The sequence below is a fragment of the Hyperolius riggenbachi genome, chromosome 3 (genome assembly GCF_040937935.1).
Source record: "Hyperolius riggenbachi isolate aHypRig1 chromosome 3, aHypRig1.pri, whole genome shotgun sequence".
In the NCBI taxonomy this organism is placed as follows: Eukaryota; Metazoa; Chordata; class Amphibia; order Anura; family Hyperoliidae; genus Hyperolius; species Hyperolius riggenbachi.
Genome location: NC_090648.1, coordinates 13787905 through 13803817, shown reverse-complemented (window position 1 = coordinate 13803817; position 15913 = coordinate 13787905). Strand labels below are relative to the sequence as shown.

At 48.5% G+C, this 15913-nt stretch overlaps 1 protein-coding gene across 1 annotated transcript in view; it reads left to right on the top strand.

Annotated features, from left to right (window-relative positions):
• The window catches only part of SRRT (serrate, RNA effector molecule), a 35478-nt gene extending 20767 nt beyond the window's left edge, over positions 1 to 14711 (top strand). Inside the window, exons 10-20 of the mRNA XM_068273878.1 lie at positions 1060 to 1205; positions 1917 to 1978; positions 2054 to 2132; positions 4588 to 4764; positions 7029 to 7202; positions 8889 to 9042; positions 10195 to 10388; positions 13222 to 13381; positions 14191 to 14280; positions 14367 to 14457; positions 14536 to 14711. Of these exons, the coding sequence (XP_068129979.1) occupies positions 1060 to 1205; positions 1917 to 1978; positions 2054 to 2132; positions 4588 to 4764; positions 7029 to 7202; positions 8889 to 9042; positions 10195 to 10388; positions 13222 to 13381; positions 14191 to 14280; positions 14367 to 14457; positions 14536 to 14611 (1403 nt within the window). The 3' untranslated portion in view covers positions 14612 to 14711. The remainder of the gene's footprint in view (positions 1 to 1059; positions 1206 to 1916; positions 1979 to 2053; positions 2133 to 4587; positions 4765 to 7028; positions 7203 to 8888; positions 9043 to 10194; positions 10389 to 13221; positions 13382 to 14190; positions 14281 to 14366; positions 14458 to 14535) is intronic.
• Positions 14712 to 15913: the final 1202 nt, after the last annotated feature.

Below are 15913 nucleotides of genomic sequence, written 5' to 3'. Positions count from 1 at the left end.
CTCCCGGACCCCGTACTGCCCACAGGAGTGTACTGAGGTCACTGTCAGGGCTTCAGTGCCTCCCACACCCCGTACTGCCCACAGGAATGTACTGAGGTCACTGTCAGGGCTTCAGTGCCTCACAGACCCCGTACTGCCCACAGGAATGTACTGAGGTCACTGTCAGGGCTTCAGTGCCTCCCGGACCCCGTACTGCCTACAGGAATGTACTGAGGTCACTGTCAGGGCTTCAGTGCCTCCCGGACCCCGTACTGCCCATAGGAATGTACTGAGGTCACTGTCAGGGCTTCAGTGCCTCCCGGAGCCCGTACTGCCCACAGGAATGTACTGAGGTCATAGTCAGGGCTTCAGTGCCTCCCGGACCCCGTACTGCCCACAGGAATGTACTGAGGTCATTGTCGGGGCTTCAGTGCCTCCCAGACCCCGTACTGCCCACAGAAATGTACTGAGGTCATTGTCTGGGCTTCAGTGCCTCCCAGACCTTGTACTGCCCACAGGAATGTACTGAGGTCATTGTCGGGGCTGCAGTGCCTCCCAGACCTTGTACTGCCCACAGGTATGTAATGAGGTCATTGTCGGGGCTTCAGTGCCCCCCGGACCCCGCACTGCCCACAGGAGTGTACTGCGGTCATTGTCGGGGCTTCAGTGCCTCCCGGAACCCGTACTGCCCACAGGAATGTACTGAGGTCATTGTCGGGGCTTCAGTGCCTCCCGGACCCCGTACTGCCCACAGGAGTGTACCGAGGTCACTGTCAGGGCTTCAGTGCCTCCCGGACCCCGTACTGCCCACAGGAATGTACTGAGGTCATTGTCGGGGCTTCAGTGCCTCCCGGACCCCGTACTGCCCACAGGAGTGTAATGAGGTCACTGTCGGGGCTTCTGGAGAAGTCCCCACAGCTCACTCTCCAGCTCTTGTAAGCTGGGTGGGCGGCATCGTGCATCACTAAGACGGTGTTGTCCAGGTGTTGCCGCTTGGCAGAGATGAGATGGAGAGACACATAGGGGTTGACGTTTGCGTGTCATGTGACCGATCTGCTGAGCTGCTATTGCTTCTTGCAGCGGAGGAATCCCCGAAGAAGGAGGAAGAGGAGAAGCCAAAAGAAAATCCAAAAGAAGACGTTGTAAAGCCCCGCCCCTTACACAAGACCTGCTCCCTCTTCATGCGAAACGTGGCACCGAACATCTCCAAGGCCGAGATCACTGCGGTGAGAACACAACTCCCTGATCCAATAGGAGGAGGTGGGAGGGAAGAGGGCAATAGCAAAGGGTAGAAGAGGCCAGTGCTATAGTAGGTGGTGGAAGTGAGGAGGGCAATAGAGTGCAATATTAGGTAAAAGGTCGATTAATAAAGGGGTAGAAGGGGCAGGGACCATTGTAGAAGGGGTATAGACAATATTACTGAGTAGAAGGGGCAGGACCATGGTTGAAGGGGCTGGACAATAGTAGAAGGGGCAGGACGATAGAGGCGGGTAGAAAGGGCGGAGACAATATCAGCAGATAGAAGGGGTGGAGACAATATTAGTGGGTGAAAGGGACAGGATGATAGTAGATGGGGCGGGATGATGGTTGAAGGGGCTGGACAGTAGTAGAAGGGGCGGGCTGATAGTAGCAGGCAGAAGGGGCAAGGACCATAGTGGCAGGTAGAAAGCGTGGGGAGAATATTGGCGGGTGGAAGAGGCAAGATTATAGTAGAAGGGGTGGGGACAATATTAACAGGCAGGCTGGAAACAATATTACCGGGTAGAAGGAGCGGGGATGATAGCAGATAGAAGGGAAGGGACAGTAGTGCCTTGGATAACTGAAGGAGAGGATAGGAATACATTTTTATAATAAGTATAATCCCGCTTTAAATGTTCAGTTCTCCTTTCTGTGCCTGCCATATTATGTAATGTTCTCTTTCTGCCCTTCTCTTTCAGTTGTGTAAGAGATACCCCGGATTCCTGCGGGTGGCGCTGTCGGACCCTCAGCCAGAGAGGAGGTGGGGCTTCTGGCTGATCAGTGTATTGGTGTTTCTGTTGCAGGACAATGTGGCTGATTGTGGTATATCTTGCAGGTTCCTGCGGAAAGGTTATGTGACGTTTGATCGCAGCGTCAATATAAAGGAGATCTGCTGGAATCTGCAGAACATTCGGGTATGGAAAGCCCTCCAGTCACTCTGCATTATACTCTCTGCCTCTCTCTGATTATCACTGCTGGATAAGCGGTTTTCCATTTGGGGGGCAGCGGCCAGAGGTCTGCTGACATTTTACAGCGTGATCGATACACTAGACCATTTTTGTTTTTTCACAATCGGCCAAATCATTGATTGAGCATGCTTGTTGCAGCACCAGTTTTCAACTGTTTTGATAAAATCAAATCGTCGATTAGGCCGCGATTTCACAAGATGTATAAGCCAGCTTTACTTTTGGAAAACAGTGGATTTGGACATAATAGTATAAACTGTTCTTTTTTTCCTTTTTGGGCCGGAACAAACTGCGCAGGCGCAGTACTACCACCTGCACAGTCCGCCCTGGCCCCCTTGGCCGTGATTGACAACGCCACTCGCGCAGGCGCAGTACAGGCCGACCTGGAGGTTGCCCTGACGTCATCGCCGGGGACCGGGACGGAGCTGCGGCGAGGGACATGCTGGGAGCTTGGGGCTGGAGGAAGCCTAGGGTAAGTAGCACTTATTTTATTTAATTATCCCTGATGACTCCTTTAAGGACCATAGGCTGAAACTCCCCTAGTGACCAGGCTGTTTTCTACAAACTGGTGCTCTGCAGCTTTAGTGACTTGCTGCAGAGCACTACTTTAATAAAATTGTGTATTCCCTCCCCCCCCACGCCCGTCAACCAATCACAGCGATCAACTCTCATAGACATCGGCCTATGATAGCCGATCGCTCTCTGAGTCTCCCAGGGGGAGAGCTCAGTACAGTACAGGCTGTCCTCAGCACAGCGCTGCCGTAGGTCGTTTACGCCATCTAACAGATCGCCGCTGCTAGACTGAAGCTGGCCACACACTATACAATTTTTTAAATATCTGTTCAATTTAAGAATTGCAATCAATTTTTCTGACTAACATTTCAACAATATGACCAATGTACCGCACACATTTTTCCCCAATTATGGTAAAAATGATTGGAACTGAGAAAATTGCTAGGGTGTGTATATTAATAAATTGACAATCCAACACACACCATACAGTCTTTAGTAGAAATTGAAGAGAAATATCTGGCGTTCCAAATAGATTCAAATCGAAAAAAACTGGAAATCTGATCGGATTTTTCAGTCGAATGAAAAAAAGCTTTCTATTTTTTTTTCCGGGATACGAATGTTTTTATCGAATTGCTGTAAAATTGGATTTTATTGTATTGTGTGAGGCCACCTTTATGATGGAGCGGTGTGCAATCTCCTGCTAAACACCTCCCCATGACTTGACACCAATCAGCGTTGGGCGTTATTGGGGCTGCCACCTTTCGACCGCCAATTGGCGTTAGGTAGTCGCAAGGAGTTTAAAGGGAACCAGAGAGGAAGCACCCTTGTGTATTTTACCATGTATATCAGTAAGAACTATGAGAAAACACTTACCATGCTCTCTGTTTCCTCCTCACTGCTAAAAGTGTCTGTTAACAGCAGTCACAAGAATCCCAGACTGAGCAATTAAATCTGGCTTTGCTGGGAATGATTATTGCTGAGTCATCATAGCAAAGCCACAAGGGGGCAGGCTTGGGCTTGAAATAACACCACAGAAGACAGACTTAGCTATAATCTTTCTGTAGCAAAGCTAGACGGAGCAGCCTGACTTCTCAGTCGGGGATTCTTATCAGACGTGATAACAGTCGGATTACACAGAGAACAATGAAACAAAGGGCAGATTAGGTGTTTACTGTCATGTTCCCACTGATTTATAAGGTAAAATACAAGAGGGTGCTTCATCTCTGGTTCTCTTTAAAGTGTTTTAATCTACTTAACAGATCACAGTACTGTAACATTTAACAACAAAATAGCAAACAAATATGTACAGCAAAGTCCCTGCTACCTGAAACTCAGACAACCGGAAGTCTCAACTACCCAGAATGCCTGAGGGGAGGTTTGTGCTTCTGTATCCGGCATCTGGGATCACTGCTGGTGCCGGATACTGGGGACTTTTCGGTTATAAAAAAACAATACTGTATATTTTGTACATGAACACAACTTTGTATCTCTGAAATGTCCTAATCAAGTCGTTTATAAGGGGACTGTCTGCATGAGGGTAATTTGGCTTTGCAAGGGTGGAATTGTTTGGACAGCAGTCCCCAGAGGCTGCCACTGGGGGGAGCCAAACGGATTGCGTGGTTGCGGTACACAAGACTTCTCTCAGAACCTTCCTGTAATGAGTGTTTATAAGTGTGTGTATGAAAGTGCAATATATTTCCTGGGTGTGGCCTTGACTGATGGACAAGCTCCCTGACCAATAAGAGTGCAGGAGCTCATCTCACTTTACCATCACTTTCACGGTGCCTTATTACATCCCTGAGCGTTTTCCTATGTAGTTCTGCCCGGGGATCTGTTTTTATACTTTTCTCCGTTTCCTGGGTTCTCGGTAAGATCTTTTTTTCATGCACAGCTGCGTGACTGCGAGCTCAGCCCGGTGGTGAACAGAGAGCTGTCCTGGCGAATCCGGCATGTGAACGGCATCACACAGCACCGGCCCATCCTCCGCAATGACATCAAGCTGGCGGCTAAGCTCATCCACGCCCTGGACGAGCGCGGGCAGCTGTGGCTGGAGACGCAGGACGGTCAGGTGAGGCTATGCATACAGAGCTGCTGCTCCCCAGTCAGCTTACTTTTCAGGGTGACAGGTTCACTTAGCAGTCGGTTATTGTTACAGCCATCTAAAGGTCTGTACACACATCCAATTTTTATCTTCAGATGATTGGCCAATTTTACCACTTTCATGTAGTATGAGAGCCTACCTGCACAGTCTGTTCATAGTATTCACAATCTGTTAGCCCTCAGACTACATGGCAGTGTTAAAATAGACCAGTCATCTACTCACCTGGGGCTTCCAATAGCCCCCTGCAGCTGTCCGGTGCCCTCGCCGTCTCCCTACGATCGTCCTGGCCCCGCCAGCAGCCACTTCCTGTTTCGGTGACAGGAGCTGACAGGCTGGGGACGCGAATGATTCTTCGCGTTCCTGGCCACAATAGCGCCATCTATGCTGCTATAGCATATATCATATACCATATAGCAGCATAGAGGGTGCTAATGTGTCTGGGAACGCGAAGAATCACTCGCGTCCCCAGCCTGTCAGCTCCTGTTACCGAAACAGGAAGTGGCTGCCGGCGGGGCCAGGAGGATCGGAGGGAGACGGCGAGGGCACCGGACAGCTGCAGGGGGCTATTGGAAGCCCTAGGTGAGTAAAACTCATTTTTTTTTTTGTTTGACTTAAGTGTCCCTTTAACCTCCTTGCCGGTTATCCCGAGCTCAGCTCGAGGTAACCTGCGCAGGAGGATTTCTCAGGCCCGGTGGGCCGATTTGCATAATTTTTTTTCCCTACACGCGTGTAGTACGCGATCGCCGCCCATTCGCCGCTACCCGCCGCGCCGAGCCGCCGCTACCCGCCGCGCCGAGCCGCCCTCCCCTCTCAGACCAAGATCACTTTTTGTCCTAAAATAAATGTATTCTTGTAATTATAATCATAGAATATACAAAGATTACATATAACAGGGTTATAATAAAAAGAGCAATTGTAAAAATATCTAGCAACATTTCTCAGCCATCAGGAGTACATAAATTAAAGAGATACGTACCACCTCCCTTACAGCATATCTCAGCAATGTCTTATCTGAGCATTGTCTTGATTTATAGGGGACATCATACCCACACCAAGTTTCACTCACGTGAGTTTCGGGGTTGTCACAAGAGACAGCCACGTTTAGACGCGTCTCATCCATGTGAGGGGAGTTGGCCTTGAATGGAGCCAACTTGAAATTTACGACTGGAGGTGCACACAGTTGATTAGTTCGTTTACGGTTCATTTTAAGTAGGTGAAAGGTACTCCCCAGTTCACAAGCAGTTCATTCTAAGTAGGTGAAAGGTATTCCAGAGTTCACAAGCAGTTCATACAGTTGTTGTTCACAGCACACCAGATATTCTAGGATTAATAAACACACACTGCACATGATATATTAACCACTTGCCGACCGCACGCTTATACCGTGCGTCGGCAAAGTGGCAGCTGCAGGACCAGCGACGCAGTGCGGCTGCTTCCTGTCAAATCACGGCAGGGGGCTCCGATGGCGGCTCGCAGGCTAAATGTAAACACAAGCGGAAATAATCCGCTTTGTTTACATTGTACGGCGCTGCTGCGCAGCAGCGCCGTAAGGCAGATCGGCGATCCCCGGCCAATCAGCGGCCGGGGATCGCCGCCATGTGACGGGACGTCCTGTCACAGGCTGCACAGGACAGATAGCGTCCTGTGCAGCCCCGATCACCAGGGGGCCAGGTAGGAGAGGGGGGAAGCGGAATTTCGCCGCGGAGGGGGGCTTTGAGGTGCCCCCCCCCCGCCAGCCACACGCAGGCAGGAGAGATCGGACCCCCCCAGCACATCATCCCCCTAGTGGGGAAAAAAGGGGGGTGATCTGATCTCTCTGCCTGGTGTTTGATCTGTGCTGGGGGCTGTAGAGCCCACCCAGCACAGATCACATAATTCAATGCTGGTCCTTAAGGGGGGGGGGGGGGGTAAAGGGTGGGTCCTCAAGTGGTTAATGCATACAGTTACATTAGTCATCTACCATAAGATATGCATATATGTGTTTCTCCAATTCTAGTTCTTGCACTACTTCAGTTTACCTAATGACAACCTGATAATAAAGATTAAATATGTTTGACACCAGAGGCCTTTACCCAAATGCAGAGTGCCAGAATGGTTGGGGATGGTGGTCATACTGGATATTTGGTGTCGTCATGGTGACAAGGAACCATCTTTAGTACTGAGGATGAGTCCAGGCCTTCCTGGAGGTGTGAATATACCTTACTCAGTCTCTTTCTGATTTGTGTTGTCAGGAGGTCAGTGTGCAGAACCCCATCCTGAAGAACATCACAGACTACCTGATTGATGAAGTCAGCGCCGAAGAGGAGGACTTGCTGTGGGGCGCAGGAAGGACGGGCGGAGCCGAGCCCCCGAAAGAGGGAAATCCCACAGAGATCACCGTGGAGAGGGATGATAAGCTCATCAAGGTATGGGGGGGGGGGGGGGGGGGGGGGAGATCCACTCAAGACATCCAATCCTGCAGGAGGGGGGTGTATTTTAACCCATCAGAAGCTTCAATAGTTATCTCATTTAAAGCCAATGGGTACCACATTAAAAATAAAAAAGTCAGATACTCACCTAAGTAAAGGAAAGGGTCGGTCCTAATGAACCTTCCCTCTCCTCTCCCGGTGCCCTCGGTGCTGCGCTGGCTCCCCTGTTCGCGTCCGCCGCTGCAGGGACTTCGGAGGTCTTCGGGAGCACTCAGGCTTCCGCAGACTGGCCGCTCCATACTATGCACGCTCGATTGCATCATAGAGGGCGTTCGCGCATGCGTAGCATTGAGCGGCCGCGTCATCGGGAGCCCGAGTGCTCCCGAAGGCTTCCGAAAGCTCCCTTCGGCGGCGGAAGTGGCAGTATTTGACCGAACTGGTCGAATACTGCTACGGGGGATCCTGCGCGGCACCGAGGGCACCGGGAGAGGAGAGGGAAGGCTCATTAGGACCGAGCCTTCCCTCTCCTTAGGTGAGTATCCCACTTTTTTTATTTTTTTAAATGGTAAACACTCACTTTAAAGTAAGTGCGCCGCTTTTGGCCTCATCAGGCAGAACTACTTGTGCTGTAAATTCTTGGAATGCTTTGATCTCTCTCTGCTAGCAGATATATAAACTGAAAGCAGAAGTCCTCTGTTATTGTCTCACACTGCCCTCTAGTGACAAGTGACCATAAATACACATTACAGAAGTACTAATTAGAAGCAGGGAAATGTAACGAAAAAAAAATGTGCTAACATAAGTTGGCCTGGAGCACTTGCAAGCCTCTAAATTGCCTGCTGAAGGGTTTATCCCATGCTAATGATTGGATGTTTGAGAGGTATACAGTTTCTGGCCTTTTCTTTAGATACTCGCCTCAGTAGAGTGAAGCCTCTGGATGATCCAGAAGTTTCTCCGATCCTCCTGGAGCCCAGCAATGCTCGCCGGGACCCCCCTCTTCTTAGGAAGAGGAAGCTGTACATGAGTGTCTGAGCTACAGAGCAGGCTTGGACTGTACTACGCCTGCTGCGGTGCGACTGCGCTCATACACGGACAGGCACGACTCTGAAAACATTCCGCTACCCTTGTCCAATATGTTCTGAGGGTCCCGGCTCTGGAACTGAGGGTGGTGGGGTGACGCCCCAGGACTATCCAAATGCTTCCATCTACTGAGGTATCTTAAGTTTTCCTCTCACAGGTACACTTTAAAGCAAATCTGTGACATGAGGGGAGGGGTTTAACTATGGATACGTAACTTGGTAGTGGTCCGAAGGCTTCCAAGATTCCCTGAGGCCGTCATTGCTGCCTAGTATCCTCTTCTGGCTGCGTTCCTGGCTGTGTAGCAGTGCATCCCGACTGGGTATGCTGTGATACAAAGTAGTCCACATACAAAGTAGAACATGGTGCTCGTGTGGGAGGAGCTTCATTCTACTGGGCATTGCACGGATCATACTCTCACCAAGCCCAGCCCTGGAACAGAGGGGAAAAAAGCTGTGTACTAGCGCTCTGTTCTACTGGGCATGTGCAGACCATACTTGCACATGCTCAGTGCAAATGTGCAGGTTTTAGTCAGGTTCTGAGCTTTGTGTTGTAGCTTCACCTTCAGCATGGGACTTGAATGGGATTTTTTTTTTCCCCACACAGGTCCTGGATAAGCTCTTGCTGTACCTCCGTATTGTACATTCCGTGGATTATTACATTAACTGCGACTATCCCAGTGAAGACGAGATGCCCACCCGGTGTGGAATCATGCACGTGCGAGGACCCATCCCGCCCAATCGCGTCTCCCACAGAGAAGGTAACCGCCCACCTTGTATGATGTCCATATCTGGTGTTCACTGGCCACCTCTGTGTAACCAGTGATCACCTCTTGACCGTTGGGTTGTGTAGTCCCTGTGGTGGTGGTTTTACAGCTCTCAGTATTCGTGTAGCTCACAAGGTCTGGTTGTGTCTCCCAAGGCTGTGGAGTCGGTACAAAAATATTTAGACTCCGACTCCTCAGTTTTTGAAACCACAACTCCGACTCCGGGTACCCAAAATGGCCCCGACTCCTTACTCTAATACTTAAAGGGACACTTAAGCCAGAAAAAAAAGTTTTACTCCAGGGCTGTGGAGTCGGAGTCGGAATCTGAGCAATTTTGGGTACCTGGAGTTGGCGTTGGAGTCGGAGTCGTGGTTTCAGAAACTGAGGAGTTGGAGTCAGAAGATTTTTGTACCGACTCCACAGCCCTGTTTTACTCACCTTGGGCTTCTACCAGCCCCCTGCAGCAGTCCTGTGCCCTCGCAGCCACTCACTAATCCTCTGGTCCCACGCTGCCAGCTAGTTTCGTTTTTGCCGACAGGCCTGTCAGGACTGTCCACGCGTAGCTTTTTCCGCATTCCCGACTGCAATTAGCGCTATTGCGGGCCGTAACGCGTACAAAAATACGTGTTGCCGCATATCTATGCGTTCGTAATGCGGCAACGCGTATTTTTGTAAATAGCGCTAATTACAGTCCGGAATGCGGTAAAAACTTCGCTTTTCTGGCTTAAGTGTCCCTTTAACAGGGCTGTGGATTTTGTACAAAAATCATCCGACTCAGACTCCTCAGTTTATGAAATTGACTACTCCGACTCCGGGTGCCCAAAATTGCCCTGACTCAGACTCCTCGACTCCGACTCCACAGCCCTGGTGTCTCCCGTAGTTGCCTGTTGGGTTGTGTAGTCCCTGTGGTTTTGGTTTTGCAGCTCAGTATTTGTGTAGCTCACAAGGTCTGGTTGTGTCTCCTGTAGTTGCCTGTTGGGTTGTGTAGTCCCTGTGGTGGTGGTTTTGCAGCTCAGTATTTGTGTACCTCACAAGGTCTGGTTGTGTCTCCCGTAGTTGCCTGTTGGGTTGTGTAGTCCCTGTGGTGGTGGTTTTGCAGCTCTCAGTATTTGTTTAGCTCACAAGGTCTGGTTGTGTCTCCCGTAGTTGGTGACTGGCAGAAGACTTTCGAGGACAAGCTCGCCCCTCTCTTCGCCGTGCGGGAGACCCTCTCAGAAGAGGACGTCCTGAAGATTGGGAAGAAGGATCCGGAACAGGAAGTGGAGAAGTTTGTGACCTCCAACACTCAGGAACTGGGCAAGGAGAAGTGGCTGTGCCCGCTGAGCGGCAAGAAGTTCAAGGTCAGTGTCTGGACACTTAAGAGGACCTGTATAATTATTGTATGTATATTTTGCTGTATGCCGGTAGGTTACCCCGCACTCCCAGTGATGTTTAGGCCTGGTTCACACTGCAATGCAAACGCAGCGGATGTGGAAACTGGGGGCGGTAAGCACATCTGATTCGGATGTGCTGGTTAGAGATGGTCAGTTAGATGCAAATCATTTCAGGATGTTACAGAATTATGCAAACTTGTGCAGCTTAAAAATGAACCAATCAAATCCTAGCTGAGAATTTTTCCGGATTCCCATTCCCACTCTGTGCTAACCAACCTCTGGACTTACTCAGTGAATTTTCTGTAGTGTGGCGTTAGTGGATAGATGTTGTAGCCCGTTAAAGTGCAACTGTCGGGCATAAAATCAATTCTTTATTTGTTATCTAGTAAACAAGTAATAAGGATGCTAACCAGGCAATCCAAAAGTTACAAATCTCTATTATGCTGGGAATGAGATTTTTTTTTTGGGCAGATAGATGATTGGATAGATCATTTCCGACATGTCTGATCTGATTTTGTCATAGAAGTGAATGGAAATCGATTGGACAGTAAATCTGCTGAAAAATCTCATGGAGTATTCCCAGCAAAACGTTTTTTGTTGATTAATGATCATTCCCAAGTTTCCGTGGCTCTTATTTGGTACATTGGCGCACAAAGGAAGTTGCAGGGCATGCTGGGTTGTCTTTTTTTTTTTTACTAGACCAGCATTGGAAGGGTTACACAGGGCTTTAAAGTTCCTGGAGATTTCTGCAGACGCATCCGAAGCTGAAATAGATACATTTTGTTTACATAAATGTATCTAAGTGTTGAATGTGACTCATCTCTCTGACTGAGAAGGAGCTTGGAGGACAACCAAAGAGTGTGTAACATTTATCAATAGATACATGTAACTAAATAGAATGTATCAATCTGAACTTCTGCATATCTCTCCATGGAACTTTAAACCTCTGTGTTTAACCCTTCCAATACTGGTCTAGTAAAAAAAAATGCTTTTTGCATATAATATGCTGTAAATAATATTTTAGAGCAAAGTTGAAATGCTGGGTTATATTCCGCTTTAAGGAAGGACCGTGGTGGTCTGAAACGCCTGTGCATCATCATTCACATGTGTAACCCATACTTTTTAACATGTGTTTTTATGGATTGAACTACTAATAAAAATTCTTCTGATGGTGCGGATCTTGAGATATTTAACCTAGAAATAAAAAAACGCATATATATAAGTAGATAATTACTACTTCTACTTGCATAACAGGTGTACTGTCCTGGTAATGATTCCTGTGAATTTTATAAAGGAAAAGCAGAAAATCCTATTCTAGGCAGTGGCCATCTTGCCAAGCTAACACTGACATCATATCCTCCCTGACTCTTGTTTTCCCCCCTCCCTTCTCTTTCTCATTGTGTATTCATTAGCTGCCCTCCTCCCAGAGTCTTCAGACACTCCCACTGAGGTGTATACTAGGAACTGCTCCAATCGCGGAGTCTCCTCAGCCTTTCTTGTAAACACAAGTGAGCAGGGCATTATGTTTCAGATAGGCAGTTAGGCAGGGAAATAAATGGAAGAGGAGGAATATATTGTAGATAAAAAGAACCCCCAGCATGCAACTTTTTGGCACTGACTACTAAAGAGCCAGTGCTCCTAAAGTATGTGATAACTCCAAACCATAACAGCAGAACAAGTTTTGCAAGTTTTGAATGCAGGATTATCATTTTTATCACTTAATACACTCAGACCAGTTGCTGTTGAAATTTGATTTTTATGGTGACAATTCCGCTTTAAGACTGGGAGGAGGGCAGGCAATGTATACACAATCAGGCAGAGGAGATTAAGGGAGGAAATGACATCAGGATTGGCTTCAAGATGCAATTAAAATTAAGAATCCTGTCAAGTATTTAACGTTGTATTCCTTTTATATATCATGAATTTATATCTTTTGATTTATTCCTAACCCATAGTCTCAAAATTACTGTTGTATAACCAGTCTTATATCACGCATAGAGTGTAATGATGTGAAACTATTCTCATGTATTCCCACACTTGGGTTTTCTCATGCTGCAAATGACGTAACTAATAGCTGAAATATTTTAGCAAGTAGCTAATAGTTGGCAAGGTCTCCTAGAATGGCTCATAAGATAGAAAGTGAAACCAAAAGCACATTACATCATCGGAATGAATTTCTGGAATGTGATGTGCTGACATACGCGTATGTTAATCAGCAGGAGGAGTTAGATTTCTTTCTTTGTTCTAACATTATAAAGATAGGTAACGAGAGAGAGATTTTTAGGCTGCTGCTCTTGCTTAAACGGTCTCTAGGAACTGGTATGTATCTCATGCAATATCTTTTTTGGTGGACCTTATAATATGTTAGCAGATATCTTAGTAATTGGCATCTTAATCATAACTTGCTTATATGTAATTTTTGTATATTCTCTGTATATTATCACAAGAATACATTATATTTAGTGATAATTCTCTTGTCTGCGTGTTCTGTTTATTTCAACCTGGGATATGCTAAAAACAAATATATGCAAGCTTTCAGTGGCTTAATACCCATTGATATTAACAGACTAAAGTAGTAACGCTAAATGAAGAGTTGCACTTCTTTCTGTTAATAATCCTACCTAATGTGTAGGAGCTGGCAATCCTAAGGTTTCTTTTTTTTTTTTTTTGTATGGTTGACGGCTCCTTTTTAAATGGCCCAGTACATGTAGGAGGATGTTTGCTTATAAGTTTTCCCGTCTTTAGCATCACTATAGGGAGATATGTGTCTTATCATTGGAATTGTGTTCTGTGCCTTCAGGGTCCAGAGTTTGTTCGGAAACACATCTTCAACAAGCATGCCGAGAAGATTGAGGAGGTGAAGAAGGAAGTGGCCTTCTTCAATAACTTCCTGATAGACAGCAAGCGTCCCGCGCTGCCCGAGATCAAACCCCTCCAGGCTCCAGTCGCTGCTGCTCAAGGTGGGTGGTCTATGGCCACAGCAAGCTTTCCCTAGTTCTCGTTTGTCACCCTGCAGGGGGAGGGGAAGACTGGCAGCTCCCTTCTGTCTGTGTCACCCTGCAGGAGGAGGGGCAGACTGGTAGCTCCCTTCTGCCTGTGTCACCCTGCAGGAGGAGGGGCAGACTGGCAGCTCCCTTCTGTGTCACCCTGCAGGAGGAGGGGCAGACTGGCAGCTCCCTTCTGTCTGTGTTGCCCTGCAGGAGGAGGGGCAGACTGGTAGCTCCCTTCTATGTCACCCTGCAGGAGGAGGGGCAGACTGGTAGCTCCCTTCTCTGTCACCCTGCAGGAGGAGGGGCAGACAGGCAGCTCCCTTCTGTCGGTCACCCTGCAGGAGGAGGGGAAGACAGGCAGCTCCCTTCTGTCTGTGTCACCCCCTGTAGGAGGAGGGGCAGGCTGGCAGCTCCCTTCTCTGTCACCCTGCAGGAGGAGGGCAGACTGGCAGCTCCCTTCTGTCTCTGTCAACATGCAGGAGGAGGGGCAGACTGGCAGCTCCCTTCTGTTGGTCACCCTACAGGAGGAGGGCAGACTGGCAGCTCCCTTCTGTCTCTGTCACCATGCAGGAGGAGGGGCAGACTGGCAGCTCCCTTCTATGTCACTCTGCAGGAGAAGGGGTAGACTGGTAGCTCCCTTCTCTGTCACCCTGCAGGAGGAGGTGCAGACTGGCAGCTCCCTTCTGTCTGTGTCTCCCTGCAGGAGGAGGGGCAGACTGTGTCTTGCTGTGGGCAGGGGATTCTCAGATTTCTTTCTACTCATGAATTTATTTTTCCAGGCCTGGCCCCCGGACTGTTATACCCTCACCAGGGACCCCAGGCTCTCTTGCCCTACGGTCAGCCCCGCCCCCCAATAATGCCATATGGAGGTGAGTGTATAATCTGTTGTTCAGGATAGGGCAGCAGGGCGTGGCTTGTAGGGTCATTAACACATTGTTGCCATTCCTTCCATCAGCTCCTCAGTTTGCTCCCAATGCTTACGGCGCTGGGCGTGGCTATGACTCCTTCAGGGGACAGGGCGGCGGCTACCCCAAACCGCGCAGCAGGTAGGATGCGGCACCCCACGTGTTTCCGCCTCATGTTTGGTACCTCCCTCTCTGAACACTTCCTTGTTGCTCCCACAGGATGATGCGAGGAGACCCTCGTTCTATCATCGAATACCGCGACCTGGACGCGCCGGACGATGTGGACTTCTTTTAACGCCCCTGTTTGTTTTACCCGCTCACCCCTCTCAGTTGTTGCACTTCCCCAGGTATTACTGGTCCTCTTTGTTTTTTTAAATAAAATCTCAAAGACTTTATCTCAATGTGTCATGGTTTTGTTTAATAAGTGTGTATCTGTGTGTGTGTATCTGTGTGTGTGTATCTGTGTGTGTACAGTGTGTGTACAGTGTGTGTACAGTGTGTGTGTGTACAGTGTGTGTGTGTGTACAGTGTGTGTGTGTGTACAGTGTGTGTGTGTGTACAGTGTGTGTGTGTGTACAGTGTGTGTGTGTACAGTGTGTGTGTGTGTGTGTACAGTGTGTGTGTGTGTACAGTGTGTGTGTGTACAGTGTGTGTGTGTGTGTGTACAGTGTGTGTGTGTGTACAGTGTGTGTGTGTGTACAGTGTGTGTGTGTACAGTGTGTGTGTGTGTACAGTGTGTGTGTGTGTACAGTGTGTGTGTGTGTGTACAGTGTGTGTGTACAGTGTGTGTGTACAGTGTGTGTGTACAGTGTGTGTGTACAGTGTGTGTGTACAGTGTGTGTGTACAGTGTGTGTGTACAGTGTGTGTACAGTGTGTGTGTACAGTGTGTGTGTACTGTGTGTGTGTGTGTACAGTGTGTGTACAGTGTGTGTGTGTGTACAGTGTGTGTGTGTGTGTGTACAGTGTGTGTGTGTGTGTGTACAGTGTGTGTGTGTGTGTACAGTGTGTGTGTGTACAGTGTGTGTGTGTGTGTGTGTACAGTGTGTGTGTGTGTGTACAGTGTGTGTGTGTGTGTGTACAGTGTGTGTGTGTACAGTGTGTGTGTGTACAGTGTGTGTGTGTGTACAGTGTGTGTGTGTGTACAGTGTGTGTGTGTGTACAGTGTGTGTGTGTACAGTGTGTGTGTGTACAGTGTGTGTGTACAGTGTGTGTGTACAGTGTGTGTGTACAGTGTGTGTGTACAGTGTGTGTACAGTGTGTGTGTACAGTGTGTGTACAGTGTGTGTGTACAGTGTGTGTGTGTGTGTACAGTGTGTGTACAGTGTGTGTGTGTGTACAGTGTGTGTGTGTGTGTGTACAGTGTGTGTGTGTGTGTGTACAGTGTGTGTGTGTGTGTACAGTGTGTGTGTGTACAGTGTGTGTGTGTGTGTGTGTACAGTGTGTGTGTGTACAGTGTGTGTGTGTACAGTGTGTGTGTGTGTACAGTGTGTGTGTACAGTGTGTGTGTGTACAGTGTGTGTGTGTACAGTGTGTGTGTGTACAGTGTGTGTGTGTGTGTGTGTGTGTACAGTGTGTGTGTGTGTGTGTACAGTGTGT